The 24,701-nt window shown below is 47.8% G+C and overlaps 1 protein-coding gene across 1 annotated transcript in view; it reads right to left on the reverse strand.

Moving 5' to 3' along the window:
* Window positions 1–10,349: 10,349 nt before the first annotated feature.
* Window positions 10,350–24,701, reverse strand: part of TMEM273 (transmembrane protein 273) — a gene marked incomplete at both ends in the record, with an annotated part of 28,860 nt that continues 14,508 nt past the window's right edge. Inside the window, 4 exons of the mRNA XM_084795333.1 lie at window positions 10,350–10,374; window positions 18,311–18,341; window positions 19,775–19,891; window positions 20,725–20,778. Coding sequence (XP_084651459.1) covers window positions 10,350–10,374; window positions 18,311–18,341; window positions 19,775–19,891; window positions 20,725–20,778 — 227 coding nt within the window. The remainder of the gene's footprint in view (window positions 10,375–18,310; window positions 18,342–19,774; window positions 19,892–20,724; window positions 20,779–24,701) is intronic.

Consider the following 24,701-nt stretch of genomic DNA (forward strand, 5'->3'; position numbering starts at 1 on the left):
GCAGTCATTTAAATCTTTCCTCCTGTACCCTCTCACCAATGTTCCGTGTATGACACAATATGTGCCGGTCTCTTGTAGGCAGTATTTCTTCAGTGACATCAAACTCTGTAGTGTCGCTCTGTCTATCATCTTTGCAGGTTAATCCCTTGACACACGTCATAGGCCTGGCAAGTGAAATCACTGGGAAACTGGTTCTGGTTGTAGGCTTGCTGGTCTATTTCTGTTTTGTTTCCAGGCCATTCCTGTTTTGAATAGGAAGCCACCAGTGTCAGGATTCGAAGGAACAGAACACCAGGGTGTGTGTATAGAAAGGGGGATTAGCTTAAACAAAATCGGGGTTAAGCAAGCATGAAATCCACAGGGCGGGCTGGCCGATGGAAGACCTTGAAAGAGGTGAGGTGCCACTCACGACTGAGGCCATCTACTATGGAATTTCTTCTTGCTCGACACAGATTATTCTTTTGTCGTATTCAGGCCTTCAACTCATTAGATGAGGCCCACACACACGGAGGGAACTCTGCTTTACTCAAAGATCACACGTTTAAACGGAAGTCTCACACACTATCAAACCCATGAGATCATCCGAAGTAACTAAGCCATATAGCTAGGTACACACAACATTAACTATAACACGAAATCCCTCTAACTTGGTTTGATTTGAACCCATGCGCTTCTGTCAGCTATAGGGCAGCCACTGAGCTCTCTGCTCTGAGTCCTGGTTATTTCACCGATGCGCTGAGCCAAGGGCTGAAGGGAATTTGAAAGCCGACTCACTCCATCCTCTAGTCTGCTTCCTTTCTGTGTTTGTTCCCCAAATGCCAAGAGCCGTGACGCAGGGCGTTGAGACCCACCTCTCACCTTGTGTGTGCAGTGTAAACTGGTGTATTCTTGGGAAGACACTAGGTACATCTCAGACCCTAATGTCTGCTTCCCTCTGGATCAAGCAGCTCTGAGCAGTCCTTTGGTGCCTTTAAAGGCAATTTCACTGCTCTTTGTACAGACTATATTGTGGATACAGGGGGTTGGGAGGCTGCGGAGCTAGAATGGGGCATAACTCCGTCCTCCCAGCCATTCCCAGCGTTAGAATCCTGCAGTACTCTTTAATGTTCTGTGACTACCAAGTAAATAAATATATATTTTTGGCAATTATAAAATGTGTATGCCTGTATTCTGTATGTATGATGTGTGTGTTGTGAATGTGCTTTATTTGTGTCTATATTGTATATATTGTGTGTTGGGTATATGCATCTGTCAGTGTGTATTGTATATATATGTATGTCTGTGTGTGCATCAGTGCCTTCTGTGTCTCTGTGTATATGTCTATGTGTGTGTTGTGTGTGTATGTGTGTTGTGTATATGTGGGTGTGTAGGTATGTGTTTATGTGTGTGTTGTATATGTGTATGTATTGTATCTGTTTATGTATCTGTGTGTTGTATGTGTTTCTTTATGTGTGTTGTGTATATTGTGTATATATGTATATTATTGTGTTTGTATGAGTGTCTATGTGTATTTAAGACTGTGTGCTGTATATGTGTATATGGGGGGTGCATCTCTGTGTGTTGTGTGGCTGTGTGTGATTAAGTATGTGTTATGTATATGTCTATGTGTATTATGTGTCTGTTTATGTTGTGTGTATGTGTTGTGTTGTGAATCTGTGTGTCTGTGAATGTTTTGTGTATGTGCACATGTTGTGCTTATAGGTGTATTGCATGATAGTGTATTTATTTGTGTGTCTATTTGTAGTATGTGTGTATATGTGTCTTTCTGTGTTGTGGGTCTATGTGTTTGTATGTTTCTGTGTATTGTGTGTATATGTCTGTATGTGTCTGTATATGTCTATGTGGTGACATGAGTTTTGTGTGTGTTATTTGTTTATGTGTGTTGTGTATCTATATACTAGTCTGTGTTTGTGTTGTGTGTCTCTGTGTTAGGTTTCTTTATGTATTATATAGTTTAATATATTCTACATTTTATATCTGTGTGTTTGTGTTGTTATATGCTGTTTGTCTTTATCTCTGTGTATTGTGTTTTTATGTGTTGTATGTCTGTGTATATGTGCCTCTGTGTATGTATTGTGTGTGTTGTGTGTCTGTGTGTGTTGTGTAATGAACCCATCCCTGGTCTTATGTGTGCTCAGCCCCACTTTCTTATTTGCAATTGCACTATAATTTTATACAATTTTAATTTTAGTTATGTTCCTAGAAAATAACATGTTGCTCAATTTTAAATTCAATATAAATATTTTTGTGGGAACATTTCATTTACACCTAATTTTCTATATTTACATTTTTCTTGGTTTGTTTTAATTTGTGAGACAAGATCTTATATAGCCCAGGATCGCTTCCTACTCACATGTAGCTAAGGATGTTCCTGACCTCCTGACCCTCCTGCTTCCACCTTCTAAGTTCTAGGATTGCAGGAGTGCACCACTGCATTCACTTCCACTTCTTTTTTATTTTAAAATTTTATTTATTTATTTATTTATTTATTTATTCACTCTACATCCTGATTATAGCCCCTCCTCTCCTCCCAGTCCTACCCTTTCTCCCTTCTCCCCCATTCCCCCTCCCCTATTCCTTAGAAAAGGCGAGCCTCCCCCTACCCATCCACCCAAGTGCATCAAGTCAAATCAGGACTGAGCACGCCCTCTTCCCCTGTGGCCTGGTGAGGCAGCCCCACCACAGGGGAGGGGGACAGGGAGGGTGATCAAAAAGCAGGCTTCTGAGTCCATGGCAGAGATAGCCCCCGCTCCTCTTACTAGGGGACTCACAAGAAGCCTGAGCTGCCCATCGGTTACATTCGTGTGGGGGCCTGGGTCCAGCCTATTCATGGTTGTTGGTTGGTGCTTCAGTTTCTGTAAGCCCCTCTGGGCCCTTTGTTAGTTGGCTCTGTTCGTCTTCTTATGGAGCTCCTGTCACCCCCCAGGTCGTTCTATGCATCCCCCCACTTTTCCACAAGACTCCCTATGCTTTGCCCAATGTTTGGCTGTGACTCTCCACATCTGTTTGGATCTGCTGCCAGACGCAGAAAGACACACATGGTATGTACTCACTTATAAGCAGATTTTAACCATTTAGTACAGGATAAACATACTACAGTTCACAGACCCAAAGAAGATAAGTTACAAGGAGAGGATGATTAAATCTTACTGAGAAGGGGAAATAGAATAGACAGAGGAAGTGGTTGAGGAGAAGGAACAAGATAGGAGAGGAAACACAGAAAGAAAAGAGGATAGAGATCAGACTGGGGAGAGTGGGGGTGGGAGGACAGAGGACCTGCAAGGAGAAAAGAAACCAAGGGTGGAGGCATCTCTGTCATAAGTTGCAGACATAGAACAGGGTAGGCTTCTGGAAAGATATGGGGGTGACTCCACTGAGACTCCTAGTATCAGGGGTCATGGAGACTGAAGAGGACACCCTCTAACTAGACAAGAATCCTAGTAGAAGGAGGGGAACACCAACTCACCCACAAAAACTTTGACCCAAAATACACCTTGCCTACAAGATGTGCAGGGATAAAGATAGACCAGAGATTGAGGGAATGTCCAACCAACACCTGGCCCAACCTGAGACCCACCCCATGGGAGAGAACCAACCCCTGACCCTATTAACGATATTCTGCTATGCTTGCAGGCAGGAGCCTAGTATAGCTGTCCTCTTCCACTTCCTTTTAATGATGAAACCTGTTGTGTTTGCCCCACCCACTTCCCTCCTTTCTCCCACCTCTTCTGGACTGTAGTGGTTCATAAGCATCCCATGCCCTTCCTTTTTGTTCTTAGCACCATCAATTGGCACCACACAAACTCCACACTGTATCTTGCCATCAGTAAATTGAGCATGAGTCAGTTCTCCATAGTGCATCCCACAATATCCTTCATTTTACTCCTAATACAGCTCTTCCTCCTCTTCCTGTTTGTCTGGTACCAGCTCCAGGCTGAGATCACAGGAATTTAATGAATGGGTTTGGCCCTGCTGTTTTCCAGACTTACACTGGATGTGAATGCTCCTGGCCTACATTCTCACCACCATTTCCCTGCTCACACATACCTCTGAAAATTTTCAGCTGTGTGTGCATGTGTGTGTGCGCACATGTGTGTGTGTGTATGTACATGTATGTGTGGCGTGTGCATGAACGCTCATGGGTGTGTGCCTATAATACACGTGTTTATGCCTGTGTGCCTATAAAGAGGCCACAAGAGGACATAATGTGTCTCAGTTCCCTGAGACAAGGTTTTTCACAAATCTGGAGCTAAGCTGGCAACCAGCAAATGCTAGCAACCCTCCTGTCCCAACCCCAACAACACAGGCATGTCAGGGCTGCACGCCACCAAACCTGCACAACTAAGACTGCCTTTTTATGTGCATTCTGGGGGTTTGAACTCTGACTTCAAGATTTCACAGCACGCTTTCCACTCCGTGAGCCGTCTCCTCAGCCTTGATTATTTCTCCCGAGTTGTCCTTTTCTTGGTTCTATCTGGCTGTCCTTCTAGAACATTCTTCCTAGACAAGTGTTAGAACTTCTGAGTCTTTCCCCCACTTCTCTGAACTTCCATTTCACTAGCCACTTCATATCTTTCTGAACAATAAAGCCAATTTCACAGAATACAGACAAATGTCCCAAGATGGCAGGACCTGTGGGACCCTGGGTTCCTCTGAACTCTTAGCCCCGATCACCTGACTTTCCTGCCCTTTAGCTTTGCCACGGTCTTTTATACTTGTAACATTGTGCGTACCAAGGAACATGATCCTCTGGACTCTTACTTGATGGGCAAAATCCTTCGCACCAGGGTGGGAGGCTACTATGCTGCTGGTTAGAATTCTCTCTGTGCTCCCCTTCCCACCCCCATTCTCCCCCACCCCTCACCCCACCCCCGTGCTCCAAGAGCATCCCATTCACCCCTCTAAAATGCCTCTTTCTCACCTACTTGCCTGTGCTTCCTCTGATTGAGGGCAACATCTGTCTTTCACATGTCCAGAAGAGGCACGTATGTAGAGCATTTACAAGATTGGATACATTCAGTGTTTCACACACAGAGGTGATCAGAAGATCCTAGCCCTGTATGGTCATCAACCTCATTTCAGATACGAGAAAGCTGGGACAAAGTAGCGTCACTCCAGGGTCTCACTTCAGCCCACTGGGCTAGTGTCCACACCATTACCCCTGCTGGATGAATAAATTGATCCCAGAAGCAGCACATTGCCAGTGGTGGTGGGTTCTTATGGTGAGTGGAACTCATTGTCCCTAGGAATCTGTGAGAGCCCTGGGAACCAAAGTGACAGAATGCTCATTCCTCATATAAAGAATATAATGTCTGCATATAAGCTCTACAGCCCTCCTGTATACTTCAAGTCACCTCCAGATTGCTTATGGTACCTGGTACTTTGTAATGCAAACACTGTGTTTATAATGTAAGTAATCACACCTTACTGTTTAGGGAATAACTTAGAGAAAAAAGTCTGCATGTAATCAATGCTAACACAGTTTGTTTTTCTGAAAATGTCTGAACCAGGATTATTTGAGTCCATAAATATAGACCTGTAAGTGAAGAAAACAGATTGCACGCCTACACAAGGTACAGTTGGAGGCAGAGATAGAATATGCTGTGAAGCAGCCCAGGGTAAGACGAAGGCAGCAGGTGAAGCCATCACTTTCGGGCTCTTCTCTTCTTTTATTTGTGTCTGAGACCAGTTACTTCTGTGAAGCGATTTACACCAGCCAAGTTTCCTGTCCGTCTAACTAAACCCCTGAGATAAAGCAACATACTATGAGAAAAAGGTCATTCTGGCCCATAGTTACAAAAAGAAGGTATGTATTAATTCTATTCATTGGCCCCATTGCTGTGGCCCTGTGGCAGCTCATCCTGACGGGGGTGGGGGAGGCAGACAGAACTTCTTACCTCACAGCCAGGGTATAAAAGAAGAAAGAGGAGGATCAGGGCCCCCTTATCCCCTCAGCGCACCGTCCCTGATGGGAGGACTACTATCTAGGCCCCAACTCTTAAGGCTCTCATCAAGCTGATGAGCACGCATTCGATTCACGGGCCTTTACAGGACCATGAGTTCCACATGTGCACTCAAGGAGTAGACTCAGGTGAACGTGACAGAAGGCACAGGGGCTGGGGATGGGCCCTGGCTTCCAAAAGCTGATGGGGCTAAGAAGAGGATGTCGTTCCACACAGACTGGGGCATCTTGGGAGAGTCCACAGAGCAACTTCCCTTGAAAAGACCTTGCTGACTGCAGGCACAGAACTGGCAGCTGTCGACACCCTGTCAGCCCTGGTTTCACTCTTTTCTGTTGTTCAGCCTCTGTGATCTGCTCACAACTTGCTGCCACTTCATGATGTAAACACAAAACAGAAAAATTAAAGCTGCCTTGTAAAAGAGTGTACTACAGACGCTTTCCAGTGAGACTCTCTTGTGGAGGAAAGTGAGGGCCAGCTCTAGCGCCTCCACTGCCCACAGATGGTGTCTTTTCTTGGTGGGCAGACAACATGCTGCTAAGGAGAACTGCCCCTCCCCCATACTGTGCTCATATCCTACTTTATCACGTGTATATGATTTATTCGGGTCCTGGGAATTTAACACCTCACACTTGCAAAGCACGTTCTTTAGCTTTGGCCAAACCTCCTGGCCCTTGTTTGGCTTTGTTTAAACAATTAAGCTTTCCTTTTGTTGAATCTTTTACCTCAAAACAAGTTCTAAGAATCTTCTGCATCTGGAGAGGCTTGAGGAGACATGATGACTAAATGCCATACAGGTCGCAAGACTGAGTCCTGGGCCAGGAAGTGAGCACCAACTAAAAACCAAGGACATAAAACGTGTGGGTTCCAGTTTGCAGTGATGTACTGGTCATCAGCTCATTCCTCCTGGCATGTCCACCACACCAATGCAGGATGCAAACAGCATGGGAGGAAGCATCATGGGAGGATGCTAACAGCCTTCCTAACCTATGGGCAAATCTAAAGCTCTTAAAAGATTAACATCCCTAATGGAAACGTCCTTAGTCTCGCTTTCTCTGAATGTTGGATGTTTGTGGAAGCTGACCAACATCAATGGTAAGCAATAGTTCATGTTCACCGAGGGCCACTGGGTGTCAGTAGGCTAAGAGCTTTATCTGCACAGAGGAGCGTAACTGTCAGCCCAGGGTACAGATGAGGAAAGTGAGGAAAGCCTCTGTTGTCTCGCTTGCAAAGAAGCATGTAAAGGCAGATCCTGCATATTGCAACTCTATACTATACAACTACGTCCTCTCTCTCTCTCTCTCTCTCTCTCTCTCTCTCTCTCTCACACACACACACACACACACACACACACACACACACACACTCATGATCATGAGCTCTTGGACTTAGGCACACTGATAAAGGAGGCTGGCCTGACAAACCTCAGTGACAATCCTCTCTGTTTTCACGGCCTGGAGATGTGCCACTTACTTGTCATCTGATAGCAATATGTTTGTAGAAAAGCCCACTTTTGAAGGTTGATTAATTAGTATGACAAGTCTGAGATTGTGACAAATGACCCAGGAGGAAAAGAATCCGTTCTCGGGCTGGGCTCTGAGCAGCCCACCCCATCCCCCACTCCATCACCCATTCAGACTTGCTGTCCCCAGCCATGACCACTTCTCTCTGTTCATGTCATGCCTCTGCCTCCTTCATCTCCTTCAGTCTGCTTCTCCCCTCTCCCCGTCTCATTGGACCTCCCAGAAATCTCTAAACAGACTCCAGAATAAACATCCACACATGTGTTTTTAACCCTAATTCTCAGGCACAGCCTCCACAGGAACTCTTGGAAAACCCCCGCGGGAAGTGTGAGGTTCACTTTGTCCAGATGTAGCCAGCCATCCTGGCTCCCAAACATCAGTTTTTAAATCCAGAGCTCAGCCACAGACCCTTCCTACTAGGTGGGTCTAGCCCAAGCCTGTGACTGCTGACTCTGAGAGTAGGGCTCAGTCTCCCCTTTTTGGCTCCTTTCTGTTCTCCCCCACCCTATCTGTCCTCACCATCGTAGCTGCCTTAGTGCTGGGACAACTACACTGCCCTCCTGCTTGCACTAGGGCAAGGACAGAGAAGGACACCGACTCGTGTGAAAATTAAGCTGACACTTCTGCCTCTACCTGTCTATCCTGTCTATGTGTAGCTGTTTTTAGCCTGTGATGGTGCAAAGCAGAGCTACAGCATCACCTACAAGCCCTCGCATATTTCCTACAATTGCCTGTGTGTACATATGTGCATATGTTTATTTTTATGTCTCGAGTTTATTTAGAAATTAAATGTCAACATTTTTAAAACATCTACAAAGAAGTTAAACTGGTATGTATATTTTTAATTTATTGACTTTTTCAGAAAATTCTCTCACCTGCCCCTTTCTTCCTTCAGGTACTGAGCCCCACAATTTCCCCATCACAGTTAGCCTAAGAATCACTTGTCCCTGATCTTTAAGTGTGGTGTTCTTCATGCTGTTGGAAGCTATTGGGGGGACTACATGTGCTTTGGGGGCTCCATGGTCTCCTAGGCCAAGAAAATAAGGCTTGCCTCATCCCTGGCCTCTGCTACAGTGTTCCCAAATGAGAGCGTGAGAATGGTCCTATCCCTAAGACACTTCAGCTAGCACAATCACTCATGTCTCCTAAGTCCCCTCCCCAGAAGCTGCTCCCGAGGAGGGGGGCCGTCAAGAGATATTGTCCTCTAGAGTCCAGTCTCTGCAGATTGCTCTCCAGAAAGGCCCAAGAATTTTTCACAGAAGCTACAAGGACTTCCAGAAGGAAGCCATTGAACTTGGGTTCAGGGAGTAAGCTAAGGAGGTCTCATTGCCCCATCCGTGACATCAGCTCCCTGCCACCTGAGGAGAGGATTCTGGTCAGCCAAGAACACGGCAATGGCATTTCAGTCAAGAACGGACAGCATGTATGACAGTGTACCATGAGACGACGTCACCGGTGACTACATATGACATCTTAATTTGCCGAAGTAAATCACTCTGCACGGTGCTCACCCAAGGCTGGAAGCATAGAACAATGCCTTCCTCAGAGTGTCCCCATCATTAACTGCCATGTGACTGTGCTTCTCTCTGTTAAACTTTACATGAGGGCAAGGAGAAACCCCATACTTGTGTCTGGAGAATACGTCACAAGGTGCAGGGGTGGGGCCGACCCTGTGGTGTGTGTAGAAATTGTAAAGCAAGGACTGAGAATCCAAAGCCATTCACCCTCGCTCACAAGTGATTCTGCCATTCACAAACCAGATGCTTTAATTAAAATGCTGCTAAAAGAAACAAATCAATTACCAGCTCCAGTACACGATGATTTATTCCATCTCACACATGGAAGATCGCTTATGAGTACCACGTAACTGCTTCAGGTGATCAGTTAACAAAAGCTGCTAATGAGCAGCAGTGTTTTCAAGTCAGACAAAAGACACCCTGGGACTCCAGGCATTATTATAATGCAGCACTCCGTTTTGAAAAATAGCTCCTCTCTCATCTCTCCATGTTAAAGGAAACCCGTCTCAGGGAGACCCAGTCCACACGACCACCTGTCTTCTTGCAGAACGGAAAAGCCGAGTCTTCCAAGACAGAAATGATCTAATTGTGAGAGAATGCTCACAGTGTCTGTGCCCCACATCTTCAACTGATGACAAGAGTACATAGGTTTCCTGAGGCCCTCCATGCCACATCACCACAAAATCATGTGAGAGTAACAAGGCCAGCCTGCGTTATCACTGCTCTCTGTGAGGCACCGTTCTGGCTTGCTCTTGATCCCTTCCTTCATTGGAAGAGGTGCAGCTCCAAGGCCCTTCCCAGGGCCAGTGATGTCCATCCTCTCACTCCAGCCTAGACTGTCCTCTCTTCCCTTAGAAGGTCAGTCTTCCATCAATAGCGCTGGATGCTGGCTCATTGGCTCCACACTCCCCTGGATGCTCACATGGTTCATCTTTGAAGCGGGAACCTCCTGGCAGCCAAGACTGTGAAGCCTGGAGTTCTGAAAGGGATCCTGGGTGGTTGGTTATAGAACCCTCAGTTCTGGGGAGGCTGTCTTGGGGTTTTTCCCGTTCTCACAAGCCATGTTGGGATGGGGTGCCATTGATGTGGGCACAAGGTTGTTGTAGACACTTGTACAGCTTCTACATGGGCACCTAGGCTGAGAAATACAAATTTGGGGGCTTCCTTCTTCTCTGTTGCTCATTCATGTACTACCTCTATGCAGTCACTCTTGGAGAAGAGGAGTGACATCTTCCCTCAGGACAGAGGTGCTGCCAGTGGTGGTCCTTTTCATGCCTGCTCCTATATTGAGTCCAAGTAGTGGGTGTTCAGACTCAAAACACCTAAAGTCTCTTCTGACTTAGCTGACCTCACAGCTCTGTCACCTGGGCATCCCTAGAAAGGGGCAGAAATGTGGAAGACTCACAGTTAGAAGGATTGTGACCTTACTGTTTGCCCTGTGTGTTGGCAGCACAGGGAGCAGGTGCGGGGAGCTCACCAGCAGATGTCAGCACCATGGGGCATCTCCGTAAATGACACAGAAATATGCCTGCAGCCAGTGCTGAGGCCAGATATCAGCCACGAGGTTGTTACTACCCGCTAAACCAAAGGCTTCTCCCACTTCATACATAGTATAGAAGCTCATTCCTTAAAGTTGATCAGAATATTTGGGGAAACAGTCACTGTCTGTAATGTGAAACACAAGTCCAGATCTGGGCAGATGCTACGAGGAACAAGGTGAGGAGGCCTATGGGAATGTAATAAAAATGATGCCTCCAACTCTAAACCACAGGTTGTTAGCATCTGTACCAGCGCAGGCAGGGAGGAGGCACCATCCATGAATTAAGAAGAGGAAAACAGAGTAAAAGTCTGAAGTCACCAAATGAGGCCCTGCCACAAGCACCTAGAGCTGGAGTTTGGGGCACCTAGCCCTGGCATCTTCGTGGACACCGCCAACATCTCCATGAAGGAGACAGAATCTGCACAGACACCATAGTTTCCCATACTCGTTCTCTATAGTGACAACAGGATGCCACATTGATGCTTGCATTGGCTGCTCCCTCGTTGCAAATGCTATTTGTTGGGCCTGTTTAGCAACAGTCCCTTGGTGACTGACATCCCAGCACAGGTTATCGAAGGAGCCATGGCAGGAAAACAACAGAAGGGAACAAACGTGATGGACAAGTCAAGTCAACAACCATAAAACAGCACATCCATCAGCACCTGGCCTGTGCCTGAGGGCTAAGGACATGAATGAAACTCGAGCTTACAGAGCTCAGTGGCAGGAGAACCTTCAAGCACAATGGGCAAGCTGGAAACAAGAATGGCATGGTGGCAGACAAAAGGGAGCAATGGCAGTGTGCCACTGAGTTTTCTTGTCGACGTGACATAAACAGGGGTCATCTGGGAGGAGGGAACCTCAGATAAAAAAATACTTCCATCTTGTAGGCAAGTCTGTGGGGAGATGTTCTTGATATAGGAGGGCCCAGCCCACTGTGGGTGATGCCACCCCGCTGCAGGTGGTGCCGCCCCTCTGCAGATGGCCGTGGGATGAGCCTGGAAAGCCAGCCAGTCAGCTGCCTTCCTCTGTGGCCTCTGCCTCAGGTGCTACCTTTGAACTTTGGACTTTAGTTCCTGCCCTGTCTTCCCTCTGTGGAAAGACCGTAAGCCATAGGATGAAATCAACCCTTTCCTCCCAAGCTGCTTTTGGTCAGAGCTGTCATCACAGCAATAGAAAACCAACTAGCATGAGGTGATCTGATCCAAGCTCACTCACTGTGTGCATTCCTGAAAAGGTCAGAAAGAAACCCATTATGTCATAAAAATAAGACACTAATGAAAACATTTTTAAAAAAGAAGACCTGATGAAGGAAGTGGAGCCAAGGGGAGAGGAAAATCCAAGAGAAGGCTTCCGGTGCTGTCAAAGGCTAGTGTGTCTCAGAACATGTGCCGAAGATACGGATGACCGGAAAGGACGGCCTCTCTGGCTGTGGCAGCCCTGAACTAGGGAAGCGCCTCCTGGATGGATTCTTCTCTCACAGGAGGCATAACTCTATGAATGTGGACATCAACAGGCTCCTGGGAGGCAGATGCAACCTGCAGTAGCAGGCTAGCTAGGCAGGGGGTGAGGGGACGTAAGCTGTCTCGGTGAGTAGCAGAAGTAGACGGCCCAGCCATGGGCATGTAGAGAAAGAATAAGAAATTTTGGACACAATACAATTAGAATGACTGTTAAGCCAAAACATTTTTACCATATTCTCCGAATCACATGTCGGCCAACAAGAGAAGGGAAAACAAATAGATAAATAAAAGCAATGCATGCTTCTGCATCTGGTGAGCCAAGGAGAGCCTCAGGGCATTTTGAAAATAGGAGTGGGTCTTGGAATTTGTAGGAAATGTTTCACTGATGAGGAAGTGGGCCACCAAATGTCATGGTAAAGTCCTTCTCTGACACCTTCTTGCTCAGTCGATCTGAGTGGATTCCCCACCAAGATCAGGCACAAGGCATGCAGTGCTCTGTGCCAGCTGTCACTTAACACTGGCAGTGTAAGGTGTGTCAGAGAAGAGGGAACAATAGTGCTATGGGAACTGGGAAAGAAACAACAGGGTGTCATGAAAATTCAAAGGGATTGAAGAGAAAATGATACGAGCATCCGTGAGGAGCAACTAGTGCAGTCTATATTCAAAGACCTTAAACACACAAGATGTTCAGATCCTTAGGATTAAACTAGGACTAAACTAAGAAAGGTGAACCCTTATGAAGGAATCCCAAGAGCTTCCACCAAACACATGAGAACAGACATGTTGGTTGGGCGTCTTTATGACAAGTCCGTGGTGTATATTCACAGGGAATACAGCCATAAACAGCAAAGAGAGCCTGTGATGTGTGGGAGCATGGGTAGAGCTGGAAGGCATCGTGTTAAGTGAAGTAAGCTAGGCACAGAACACTGTTATGTGTTCTTGAACACAGGTGGATAAACATATATTACTGATTGCTGGAGGTTGGGGGGGTGAAGCGTGGCAGCATTTAAATTGTGTCTGGCAGATGCGTGGACTGGGACAGCATACTAAACTCCAATAATATGTGTGATTAACACGTTTGCTAATCAAAAATAAAATAAGATTCTCCCCTATAGATTTCTGGTTAATGTCACAATGAAGTTAATCAACTTCAATCCAATGTATAAAAATAACATATCTCCCACTGAAATACCATTTTGTTTTTATAGCAAAATTCTGAACTTGACTGGAAAGTGTTGCCTCCGACTACCAGAAACAAACTAGCAAATGTTTCTCTGAGGACAAGGCACAGGGTGAGTATGATGGAGGTGGGAAAAAGCAGCCTGCCAGACATCAGAGCATACCCAGAATCCCTCACCAGTCACAGTGTTGTATCTGCTGATTGCTGACCATGGGGGGGGGGGGGCCAAGTCCAGGAACATCCAAGCAAGTGTGGGGACTGAGAGCCAATCAGGCAGTGAAGAAGAGGGTGGGGCCAGCACTGCCATTTTTCTTCTGGTTTGCTTCTGTTTAAGATTTGTTTGTTCAGCCGGGCGTGGTGGCGCACGCCTTTAATCCCAGCACTCGGGAGTCAGAGGCGGGCGGATCGCTGTGAGTTCGAGGCCAGTCTGGTCTACAGAGTGAGTCCAGGACAGCCAAGGCTAACACAGAGAGACCCTGTCTCGAAAAACAAAAACAAAAACAAAAAAACAAAAACAAAAAAAGATTTGTTTGTTCATTTGTTTATTGGGAGGGTATATGTTTATATACACATGCACATTCCTGTGTGCCTTTACAGGTAAGCTCGCCTTGGAGCTTGAGTTACAGGCAGTTGTGAACCACGGGACATGGGAGCTGGCAACTGAGCTCAGGTCCTTTTAAGTGCCAAACCATCTCTCCAGGACTAATCACTTGTTTCGGAGACAGGGTCTCACTGTCTAGTCCAGGATGGTCTCTAAGGGGCAATCCTGCCAGCACTTGGATTATAGGCATGTCCAGTATTCTTAACCAGTGTTTTTTAATGAAGTTGCCATCTATGTGAAAGAATAAATTATACCTATAGCTCGTATCACACACCAGAATGAATGCCAGTGAATCAGATTTCCTAAAATACCTCAAAATGTATCTGTGAAGGTATGAATAAATGTAAAATTAAAACTAAAACTGGTTATATATAAATATTTTAAAAATTAATGCAGTTTTTTGAAAGGGACAAGGACAGGGGTTTGGTCAGCCAGCAGCCACTGAGATGGTGATCTCAAGGCAGAGTCACATCAACACTATGGAGAGAATGAATTCTCTGCGTTTGTGTTTGAATAGTTTCATCTTTGGCCTTTGTTTCTGTTTTACACGTTCAAAAATAAAATTAAGGGTTTTAAATAAAACATTGAACTAGCTTAGTCCCTGAGACCTAGAAATTAGTACCTCTACTAATGCATCAAATTGGTGGCATTAACCACACAGAGAAAATTATTGTTTAAGTTGAACACATCACTCTGGCTGTGTACACATGAAAAGCAGAATTCTGCAGGCAAAACGAGCTACAGAGCCACCTTGGTGCTTGCTGGGCACGCTGTATCAGAACACTGCTGTGACTCAGGAAGCCTCCTTGGTGTGGTGATTGGAATCAAGCAGAGGGGGAAATCCTGCTGTGGTAGAGAACCAGGGTCTGCACTTCAGAAGGGGCAAGGCAGAAACCCAGATGGGCACACATCAGAGACCTCAGAGGATTGGCATTCCTGTTTACAAATATACACCGAAAGGACCTAGGAAAAATGACATGATGGTGGCCATGTATGCAACCCAGACTGTTCGAATCTGGATTTCTAAAAATCATCCCCCATAAAAACAGAAGAAAATCTGAGGGAAAGGGTGAGGAGGAATGACTCTGGAGGACAGTACAAAGGGAACCTGAGATACGTGTGTATGTGTGTGTGTGTGTGTGTGTGTGTGTGTGTGTGTGTGTTATGTGACTGTGTGTGTTTGTGTGAGTGTCTGGGTGTGTGTCTGTATGTATGTCTGTGTGTGTATGTGTATTGTGTATGTGTGTCTGTGTGTGTTTGTGTGTCTGTGTATATATGTGTGCATGTGTGCCTCTGTATGTGTGTATGTATGTTTAGTCTGATAAGTGTCCCAGATCAGCAGGGTGCTGCTGTCACAGGGACCCAATTATCATCAGGAAATGCCTTACACTGACTCAACTTGGGACACTTCGAGCAACAAATAATTATGATAGTGATAGATTAAAATTCATTGAAGTTTAGAATAAAAATAATCAGTGAAAAAATAAAAAGGAGAAAGAAAAAAGAAGTATAAAAAGTGCCCCCTCAAAAAAATGAATGACCACTGTTAGACACAGAAGAGGTACCAATATTGGAGATTCCATATTTTTGTAACCACCAATGGCAACAGCTGACTCAGACATAGATTATGAATAGATTCGAAATCGATGGGTAAGGAATTGTTGGGAGTCAAGCTATATTCACAAAGCATCAGTCTTCAGAATATTTGCTACTGACAAAGGACGTCATGGTCTCTACAGTGCAGAGAGCACGTGTTGGCTTCTCTAGCCAAGCTGTCAAAAGAAGCATCAGCAACAAGGAGGCTGGCTGGAGTTAGGTATGCACCTCCTAGTGCAGGGCGACGCCTACACAAGACAGGCAGCTCCATCTCCTTCTTGGTATTTTTGACCCCGCCCCCCAAAAAAGAAAAGGAACTGGGACTTTTTAAAATACAATTTTCAGCTTAGGTAGTTTAAATTGAACGATGCTGTGGAGAGAAAGAAGAAAAAGAGGCACGGGGAACATGTACACTTTGTTGGCAGCTTTTCAACTTTCCTGCAGATTTCAAGATTTTTTTTTTTTCTCAAACAGAAAGAGGACAAGAGAGAAGATGGGACATGATTCCAGGCCTGGAGTGGCCATCCCAGGCAGCTAGTGAGTTACCATTCTGGATCCAGCTCATGAGCTGTGCAGGTGACCAGGGAACGCGAGGCAGAGAACACGGGTCTTGCCATAGCGTGAGGGTAAACCAGAAAATGATGAGGTGAGCCAGGACCTCCAGACCCTGCCTCTCAGCTTCTGCTCCCAGCACACAGGCTTTCCCCAGAACCCCCCAAAGCAGTAAGAGAGGCAAACGGCCAAACACACTGGAGTCTGCAAAGTGTAGTATTTCAGATTTTGTTTTCGTTAAGTGGGCTACACTGGCTGACAGATTGGCCACTGTCAAAAGGAAGGTTGTGGGAAAACTGGACTCTCCTCTTAAAGCCCAATTTTTTTTCAGCTCTAACTGAGCACACTTCACTTTTAGATTGGCTGAAGGCTCCTCCCTCCAGAACTCCCCATAGTCCTAAAGGAATGCCGTCCAAGCGCCAAGTCTGCGGCCAGTGCCAGCATTCCCACCACGGCAAGCAGAAGAGCCAGAGCTGCCACCAGGCCATGCCAGCCTTCGCTTCCTGTTAGAGATGACACTGAGGACAAGCCTGGGAACAGAGGGGGATACCGGGCTATGTGGGGGAGGGGCCTCAGTCCTTGTGCTCAGCTGCTTCCTGGGGCCTCATGTTGCCTGGGAGCCCTGGCTTTATCCACTGCTAGTCTAGGAGACTTGACTACCTCCCTCTGCAGCAGGTGCTCCTCCCCTTCCTTCATAGACCTGGCTTGTTGCTTTTGAAGGTCCCTTGCTGAACAGCTATTGCAGCCCTCTTGCCTCCAATAGGCCCCCACGGCCTCAAAGAATCCAGAACTTTCCCACTGTTGTCTTTTGGCTGTGATTCAGCGGGTGTTCCAGGAGAGTCTGAGCTCTGAGGGGGTGTCCAGGGGGGGCTCCCATCTGCACAGGCCCTCCTCCTGGTCCCATGAGGATGACTGTGGCCAACCCACTCCCACCTCCCTCCCTCCCTGAGTCCTCCATACTGGACAGGAAGTTTCAGGACAGGGTTCAGACTCATTCACTCAATCAAACATCCTCCCACTCTGGGGAGATAAACCTTCTCCTCTCCTCAATGTCTTCCCTTGCCACACCATAGGGAGAAGCGCCTGTTCCCGCTATACGGCTCGTTCGTTGGTTAAATGGCTACTGGAGTCCTCCCTTCCCAGGGCTCATGTGCTTGTGTGGGTTCCTCTTTGCTTTATCCCTGAAGCCTGACACAATCTACTTCCCACTGGGTGTGCAGCCTTCACTTCCTCCAAGGTGCCACAGAGTCACATGGGCCTCCCCTCTCTCACCACTCTCGGATGGCTGACACCTGTGACCCCTGGAGTTGGAGGGAGTTTGTCTTCCCTCTCTTGCCACCCAGCAGCTGCCTCATGGCCTCATGTCCATCCATCCATCATCTGTCCGTTCATTCATTCATTCATTCATTCATTCATTCACCACAGACAAAGGCTTACACTGTGTTCCAGGCACTGGGCTACCTGCTAGGGCTACAGAGATGAAAAAAAAAAGCCACAGAGTTTAATGGCACATGATGTAACACTGGAAAAAAGCTATAGAGAAAAATAAAGCCAGGGATAAGGAGATGGCTCAGTCAGAAAAGTTCTTGCAGCAAGTGAGTCCCCAGCACCCACACAAAAGCCAGGCACATGCCTGTAACCCAGCCCTGGGAGGGGCAGCAGAGGCACCCCTGCACCTTCCTGCCAGCCTAAAACATCAAGCTCTGGGTTCAGTAAGAGACCTCACCTCAAAAAATAAGGTGGAAAATGATTAAGGAAGACACACAACATAATAAACCTCTGATATCCACATAGGTACACATAGACATGTACAAGCCTGGCACACACCCACATGCACACGTGGAGAAGAAAGAGAAGGGCGGAATGGAAAGCAGGCTATCTAAAACCAAATGTTAGCACTGATACAGAGGTGTAAAGGAAATGAGGTGCAAGGCTTGCAACTATCTGAGCAAAGAGCATCTCTGTGTTAGAACAGAGTGAGCGCAAAGGTCTCTGGGGCAGGCTGACCAAAGAAGACGTGGATGCAGAAAAGCAAGGCTGCTGGATGCGAGCGGGTGCATTTAACCTGGGACCGACTCTGGTCATGGAGGTGCTGTGGACTTTATTCGAAGTGTACCGTGCATGGATGATTCTGAGCAGGGTGCGGGGAGCAGTCTAACCCGAGATATGCTAAGGCAAGCTTGAATCTCTTTGGCTAGGGTACTCATGTGGCCGCTGCTCTCAGGACCCTACCACCACCACTGGTCCAAAGATGGAAAGAGTAGCAGGCAGGACCTGTGGGGTGCATTTCAGTTCTCTAGAGAAAGCCGGTGACAGAATAGCCAAGGTGGGGGTGTCGGGTAGGGGATAGCACCCCACTGACCAGTCTGCAGCAACCTTACCTGGGGCTTCTCTTCTTCAATAAGAAGGTTTCTAAAGAGAGAAAGAACAGCATTAGTGGGTGGTGCGGGGGGAGGCTTAATCTTTTACCCAGCTGGCAGGTGTGAGAGCTCAAAGCCAGCAGAGAGGTTCAGGGGTACATCTTACTGCTGTTGGAACCCCTCTATCCATTGCCAGTCCCTGAGCCCCTTGGCTGGCACACAGGTGTGACCAAGTGTTCCCCATACTGCCCATCGCCCTCAACCCCTGCTGCTTGTTTCCTGAATCTCGCAAAGGGGCTGAACCTCTCAGGAGAACAGAGGCCGGGAACTGAGGGATGAGGAGACAGCTTCTTGTCCTTTTACTGGTAAGGAAACAAAATGGAAGGCAGTCCAGTTCTAGTGACCAGTGTGCCCATCTCCAGAAGCTTCCTCATGCCCCCCACCCCTTCCTCATGTATCTTTACAGGCCATGATCTAAGAGAAGAGAGGCCCCTTCCTCCTCATCCTCAGAACCATCCCCCAGAAAATTGCCCCGTCATCACCCCCATTGGCTCCGAGGCTGCTTTGTGGGTGTCTTCCAGAGAGAGGGGTGCAAATTGCTGTTGTGCTATGCTACACCGCTCACAAAGAAGCTGCTCAGTGCCTGCAGGGAGCCCCTTCCCCAACACAGCACAGACTGTGAACTGCCACGCCGCTGTTCACTCTCGCACATGAGCCCAGCCACGTCTGGATCACATGCAACCACTCTGCCCTGCTCTGGGTAGGACCTGTCCATCAACCGGCTGAGCTCAGGACCTCAGAGCCTCCTGGGATCGATTTTATCTGATCATCTCCATGGGACAAGAAAACAGAAGTCTTGTTTTGAAACTAACTTCAGGTTTTCCTATCTTTCTCCAGAAAGCTTAGTTTTCAAGAATATCAAACGCTACTGAATACAGAAGTACATAGTGACAGAGAGATTGACACAGCGGGAAGATAATGTGGAAGTCCCTGGGCTGTTGCACTGTCTTTTGCTACAGAGTTTCCCTCAGTCCTTCACATTAGGTGGCTTCACAGGACACCATCTGCTATTGCTCAGGTCTAGAATGTTCTCCAAAGGCCCGTATGTTAAAGGCTTGTTCCCCAGCACATGGTGGTCATGGGAAGTGCGGTGACCTTTAAAGGGCAGTACCTACTGGAAGACTTTAGGCCTTGGGGAGGTATGTCCTTGAGGGACATTGTAGAGCCCCAGTTTTTTCTTTCTGAGAGGAACCAGCTTCCCCCTCCACACACTCAGCCTTTATTGTATCACCACAAACCCCAAAGAAAGAAAATTAAAAAAAAAAAAAAAGCACAGACCAAAATTCCAAAATGATGAGCCCCTCAAACCCTTTCTTCTCTTTAAGTTGACTGCCTCAGGTGTTTTATCACAGTAATACAAAAGGCCAACAGAGAGTCCTTTCTTCTGCAGAGCAATGTGGGTTCTGTTTGTTGCAAGTGCCTTACCCTGGGGTGTGTTCTTTAGGTCAGACAAGTGTCTCCGGATCATGCAGATCTTCAGGGCGAGGAAACCTGCAGATATAGCTGCTCCCAGCGCCATACCAATGATGGCATATTTGAAATCTGAAGCACAGGGAAGAGTTGAACTCAAGACTCAGCTGCCAGCCTCTAGGGCCTTCCATAGCGCTGGATGAAGTCCAGGGTCGTGTTCCTGGACCTTAATATCCCACGCATCAATCTGCTGTGCTAGCATTATTTTCCCCTCTCCATTCTCAGTTCCTCCCTTTCCCCCACCCCCAAGGGCCCCATCCCTGGTCTCTCCAGCTGTCAGAACTGCTCCCATCTTCAAGGGTCATTCAAGTTCAGCAGGACCTGGCCACCCGAGCTCTGGTGGCAGGCGGCATGCTACCTCACTTATCCCTGAATTCACTCATTGACTCATCTACCGAGGATATGAAAATTGTTGCTACGTGGTGAAGCTGAGAGGTAATGGGGAAGGGCCCGGCCTATCTTAGAGGAGGATTTGAGTCTGCTGAGAAAGGCAGGCACAGAGCTCACAGTAATGTCTCATGACAGGTGGGAGGCCTGGGACCTGGGGCCTCTTTAGAGGAGGTGACATGTGGATTGCTTCCTGCTGGTAAAGGCAAGCCCCTACATAGAGGAGCGGGCACTGCGAGAAGGGGGCAGATGAATATTGGTGAGGCCCTTGGAGAACAGCAGAGCCTGCTGCTGTAGATATAGGATAAGGCACTGGGGGAGCAAGGGCTGCTGATGAGGGACAGCCCACTGGGGTGGCCTTGATGGCTCATGTTCCCAGGATAGGCAATGTTGGCCACTAAGCAGGCCTCTAGGCAGGATGTGTACTGGCCAGCCAGAACGTGCAACAGCATGTCCCTGCATTCTTTGCAGGGTCTCACCCCAAGTCTGTACACAGAGCAAGCAGAGAGGCCACCTACCGATCTCAGTCCCAGAGGACTTGCCCGTTGCCAGCACTTGAGCTCCTCCAACACCTGTGAAGAAAGAATCCCAAGCCTTGTTAGAAACCCACAGCTGGGGATGGGGGATTGCTCAGCAGGGCCGTAAGAGCACTTGCTGCATAGGCATGAGGACTCAAGTTCAATCCCCAGGCCCTATATTATAGAAGGGGAGAAGGAGGTGGGGTCATTCATGCTCCTGTGACCTCAGTGCTGCAGCAGCCCGAGGAGTCTCTAGGACCCTGTGCTGATCCCAGCCTGTGTGCTGCTTACTCCCACCACCCCTGGAGTCCACACAGACATCCTCTGCCATTGGGCCGTTCCCTCTGCCTAGCCCTTTCCGCTCTCCTCTCTGCCCTTATCTGGTTTGGGCTCTATGTCATTTCTTCCCTGGCTCCCCACATCTAAGTGAGCTGCCCCTTTTGGGACCTCAACAGCCCTGTGTTTCTCCAACGTAACCAACCAAGTCAATATTAACTCAACATTTGCATATTGCTGCTGTGGCATGGGTACCATGAGTGAGTGAAAGAATGAATGAATGAATGAATAAATGAATGGTGGAGGCTATAAAGCAAGGCCACCATACAGAGATACCTATGATTTTGGCCAGGCCTTCAAACCCAGAGACAGAAGATCCACTCACTAGTAAACTGGTGGTCCCACAGACAGGCTACATAGACTATGGGCTTTGGAGAAGCTTGGCACTCCTCAGTCACCTATTCTGAGACAGAGGTTATGTGCAGTCCAGTTGGTCATATATTTAATACAACAACCACTCTGTGACATGTTGCTGTGATCATCACCATTTGATGAATGAGGAACCAGGGATATTGTGAACTTAATGATGTACCCAAAGACCGAGAAACATAAAAGGCAGCAAGGCTGGGAGCCCAGAAGCCATGTACCATATCTGTGGGAAATACGGTCCAAGACTCCCCCATGGACACCTGAAACCAGAGTCCCAGACCCTATATACATTGTTTCTCCTACATATATACACCTAGACACACACACACACAAATACTTACAACAATAGCCAATAATAAAGTCGACGATTCTGATGATAGTAAATAAAAGTTCATTAGAATGTAGCAAGTGTTTATTTCAGGAATTTTTCTTCTAAGCTTTTCAGACCATGATGGATCACAGTTGACCGAAACTCCAGAGAATAAAACTAGCAACCGTGGGGACGTTGCCATACCACCCAGGCCAGTGCCTTCTCTCATGCACCTCAGTGGGTCTTCCCAGCTGAGCCCCCAGGAGGCTGCCTCCTGAGCCCTGACTTCCTAGGGGCGAAAGGGACAGAGGCTCTGCATGTCCAATCAGCAAAGAGCTTTCCCATTCACTCGTGACTACTGACCACCCTCAATGACACTCAGCACAGTGTCAGTGTGCTAAACTAATACTCCACAAAGGACAACCGTGTTCTCTGCCCAGTGAGGAGGGAGGAGGGGATCATTCTAATAGCTCAGAAGTTATTTATTTATTTATTCACTTTATATCCTGATTCCAGCCCCCCTCCCAGTCCCCCCTCACACACCCTTCCTCCCACTCTCCCCTTTCCTTCTTCTCAGAGAAGGAGGATGTCTCTCATAGGTACCAACCCATCCTGGCACATTAAGTCGCTGCAGGACTAGGCACATCCTCTCCTACTGGGGCCAGACAAGGCAGCCTAGCTAGAGGAACAGGATCCAAAGGCAGGCCTCAGAGTCAGAGAGGGCCCCCACTCTAGTTGTTGGGGGATCCACATGAAGACCAAGCTCTACATCTGCTACATACATGCAGGGAGAGTGGGTGCGTCTAGGACCAGTCTGTGCATGCTAGTTGGTTAGTGGCTCAGTCCGTGAGTTCCTATGGGCCCAGGTTAGTTGACTCTGTAGATCTTCTTGTGGAGTCCTTGACACCTCCTGCTCCTTCAATCATTTACCCCAACTCTTCCATAGGACCCCTCAAGCTCTGTCTAATGTTTGGCTGTGGGTCTCTGCAACTGTTTCCATCAGCTGCTGGGCAAAGCCTATCAGAGGGTTATGCTAGGCTCCTGGATCCAGGCAGGACTTCCAGTGGAGGGATAAGGACACCAATCCAGCCACAAAACCTTCAATCCAAAATTTATCCTGCCTACAAGATGTGCAGGGACAAAGATGGAGCAAAGATTGACGGACTAGTCAACCAAAGACTTGCCCTACTTGAGACCCATCCCATGAGCGAGAACCAATCCCTGACATTATTAATGTTACTCTGCTATGCTTGAAGTCAGGATTTATTTTTAAAGATTGGTTTTGCTTTCAATTATGTGTATATGTGTGTCTGTGTGTGGGCACGTGCATGTGTAAGTGCACATGGCTAAGGGGTCCAACAGAAAGTGTCAGACCCCCTGGAGCTGTGGGTACGCAGTTATGTGCTGCCCAGATTTGGTGCTGAGAACTAAACTTAGGTCCTCTGCAAGAGCAGCAAGTGATCTTAACCACGGAGCCACCGCCCCAGCCCCTATTGGAAGTTTCATCTGACCCACTTGATGGGTGAATGAAGCAAAATCTCACAACCTTGTTCTGACTACTGCTCCTTTGGGAGACACACAGATGTCTTTTTCCTACAGAAGTCAAGCCTACACACACACACACACACACACACACACACACACACACACACACACACGTGCATGCACACACTTACCACTGCACACAATGACCTTGATTTTCGCTAACAGACGAAGCCCCCATTAAGTTTCATTGCATTAACGTTCCCTTAAATTAAGCCTGATGTCCCAGCTAGGCTGAACCACTTGTGAACCTGGGACAGACCTAGAAATGCACTGAAAAGCTATGGATGGCAGCGGGATTTCAGGCTGACCTTCTAGCAGGAGCCAGGGCATCCTCTAGGGAGGCTATGAACCTAGGGTTCAGCCTGCCTAACCCTCCCCAATCCCCCCATCGTCTTCCTAGTTTCCATCTTTGAGTCTTCCCTCTGGGGACTGTAGCTCTTAATGAGCACACTGGCCCCACAGAAAAACTGACAAGGAAATAAGGACATGGATGAGAAAGCCAGAGGCCCATATGTAGAGCTAATAGCCACCACCACAGGACCCAGAGGCTGTGACTGGGCAGCTGAGACCACAGGGGAGGAGAGAAGAGAGAAAGGAAGGAAGCCCTAGTGCCCCCAAGCCCTGCCCCGGCCTCCCACGACAGCAGCCTGGTTCTCCTCTCCCCAAATCCCATCCTAGCCAACAGTACTATTGCCCACCCCACCCCCACTCATGCCTCCCTGAACACCAGCTTCCGAAGGGTCGCAAGCCTGGGATCCATGCCTTGTGGTCAGCTCAGTCCTTCGCCGGTCCCTTAGACGCCACCTTCTCTGTACTGCCCTCAGATCCCTTCTAAACCTCAAGGCTTTGCACTAGTTTTTGCATCTTCCAGTTTGGGTTTTTTTTTTATCCCTTCTGTCTGCATTACTGCTGAGGGAGTACGTGTATCAAGAGGAACCTAGTCTGGGGGTGAAGCAATAATTGCGCTGGAGCAATAACTCCTGCTAGCCAACCCTCTGGCCACTCGGCGGCAGCCTTTCCCCTCTTCAGGGAGAAAAACCCTCCCTCTCCGCCCTAGCTCCTTTGCTCTCTGGCTTGCTGGGAGGTCTAACTCTACTCTCTAATGAGCCCCTGGCTGAGGATCCATCCACTAGGCGACCTGCCCCCTGCCAGGGTCAGGAGCTGTGGGAGTCCCTCTTGGGCTGTAGACCCTTAGCAAGCCCCCCAAGCTCTGCAAAGTAGCTGGAGGATGGATGGCCCTAGCAGGGTTGTCTGCCAGCACAGTCGTGGGCCTGCAAGATGCCATGCTCTGCACTGGGCTGTGTGAGACTCCAGGAGGAAGCTTGAGCAAAGCTAGCAGGAGCTTCTGCCCACACTCTTTGCACACACACACACACACACACACACACACACACACACACACACAGTGTACCAGCAC

This window comes from Acomys minous (genome assembly GCF_964271855.1).
Source record: "Acomys minous genome assembly, chromosome: 9".
In the NCBI taxonomy this organism is placed as follows: domain Eukaryota; kingdom Metazoa; phylum Chordata; class Mammalia; order Rodentia; family Muridae; genus Acomys; species Acomys minous.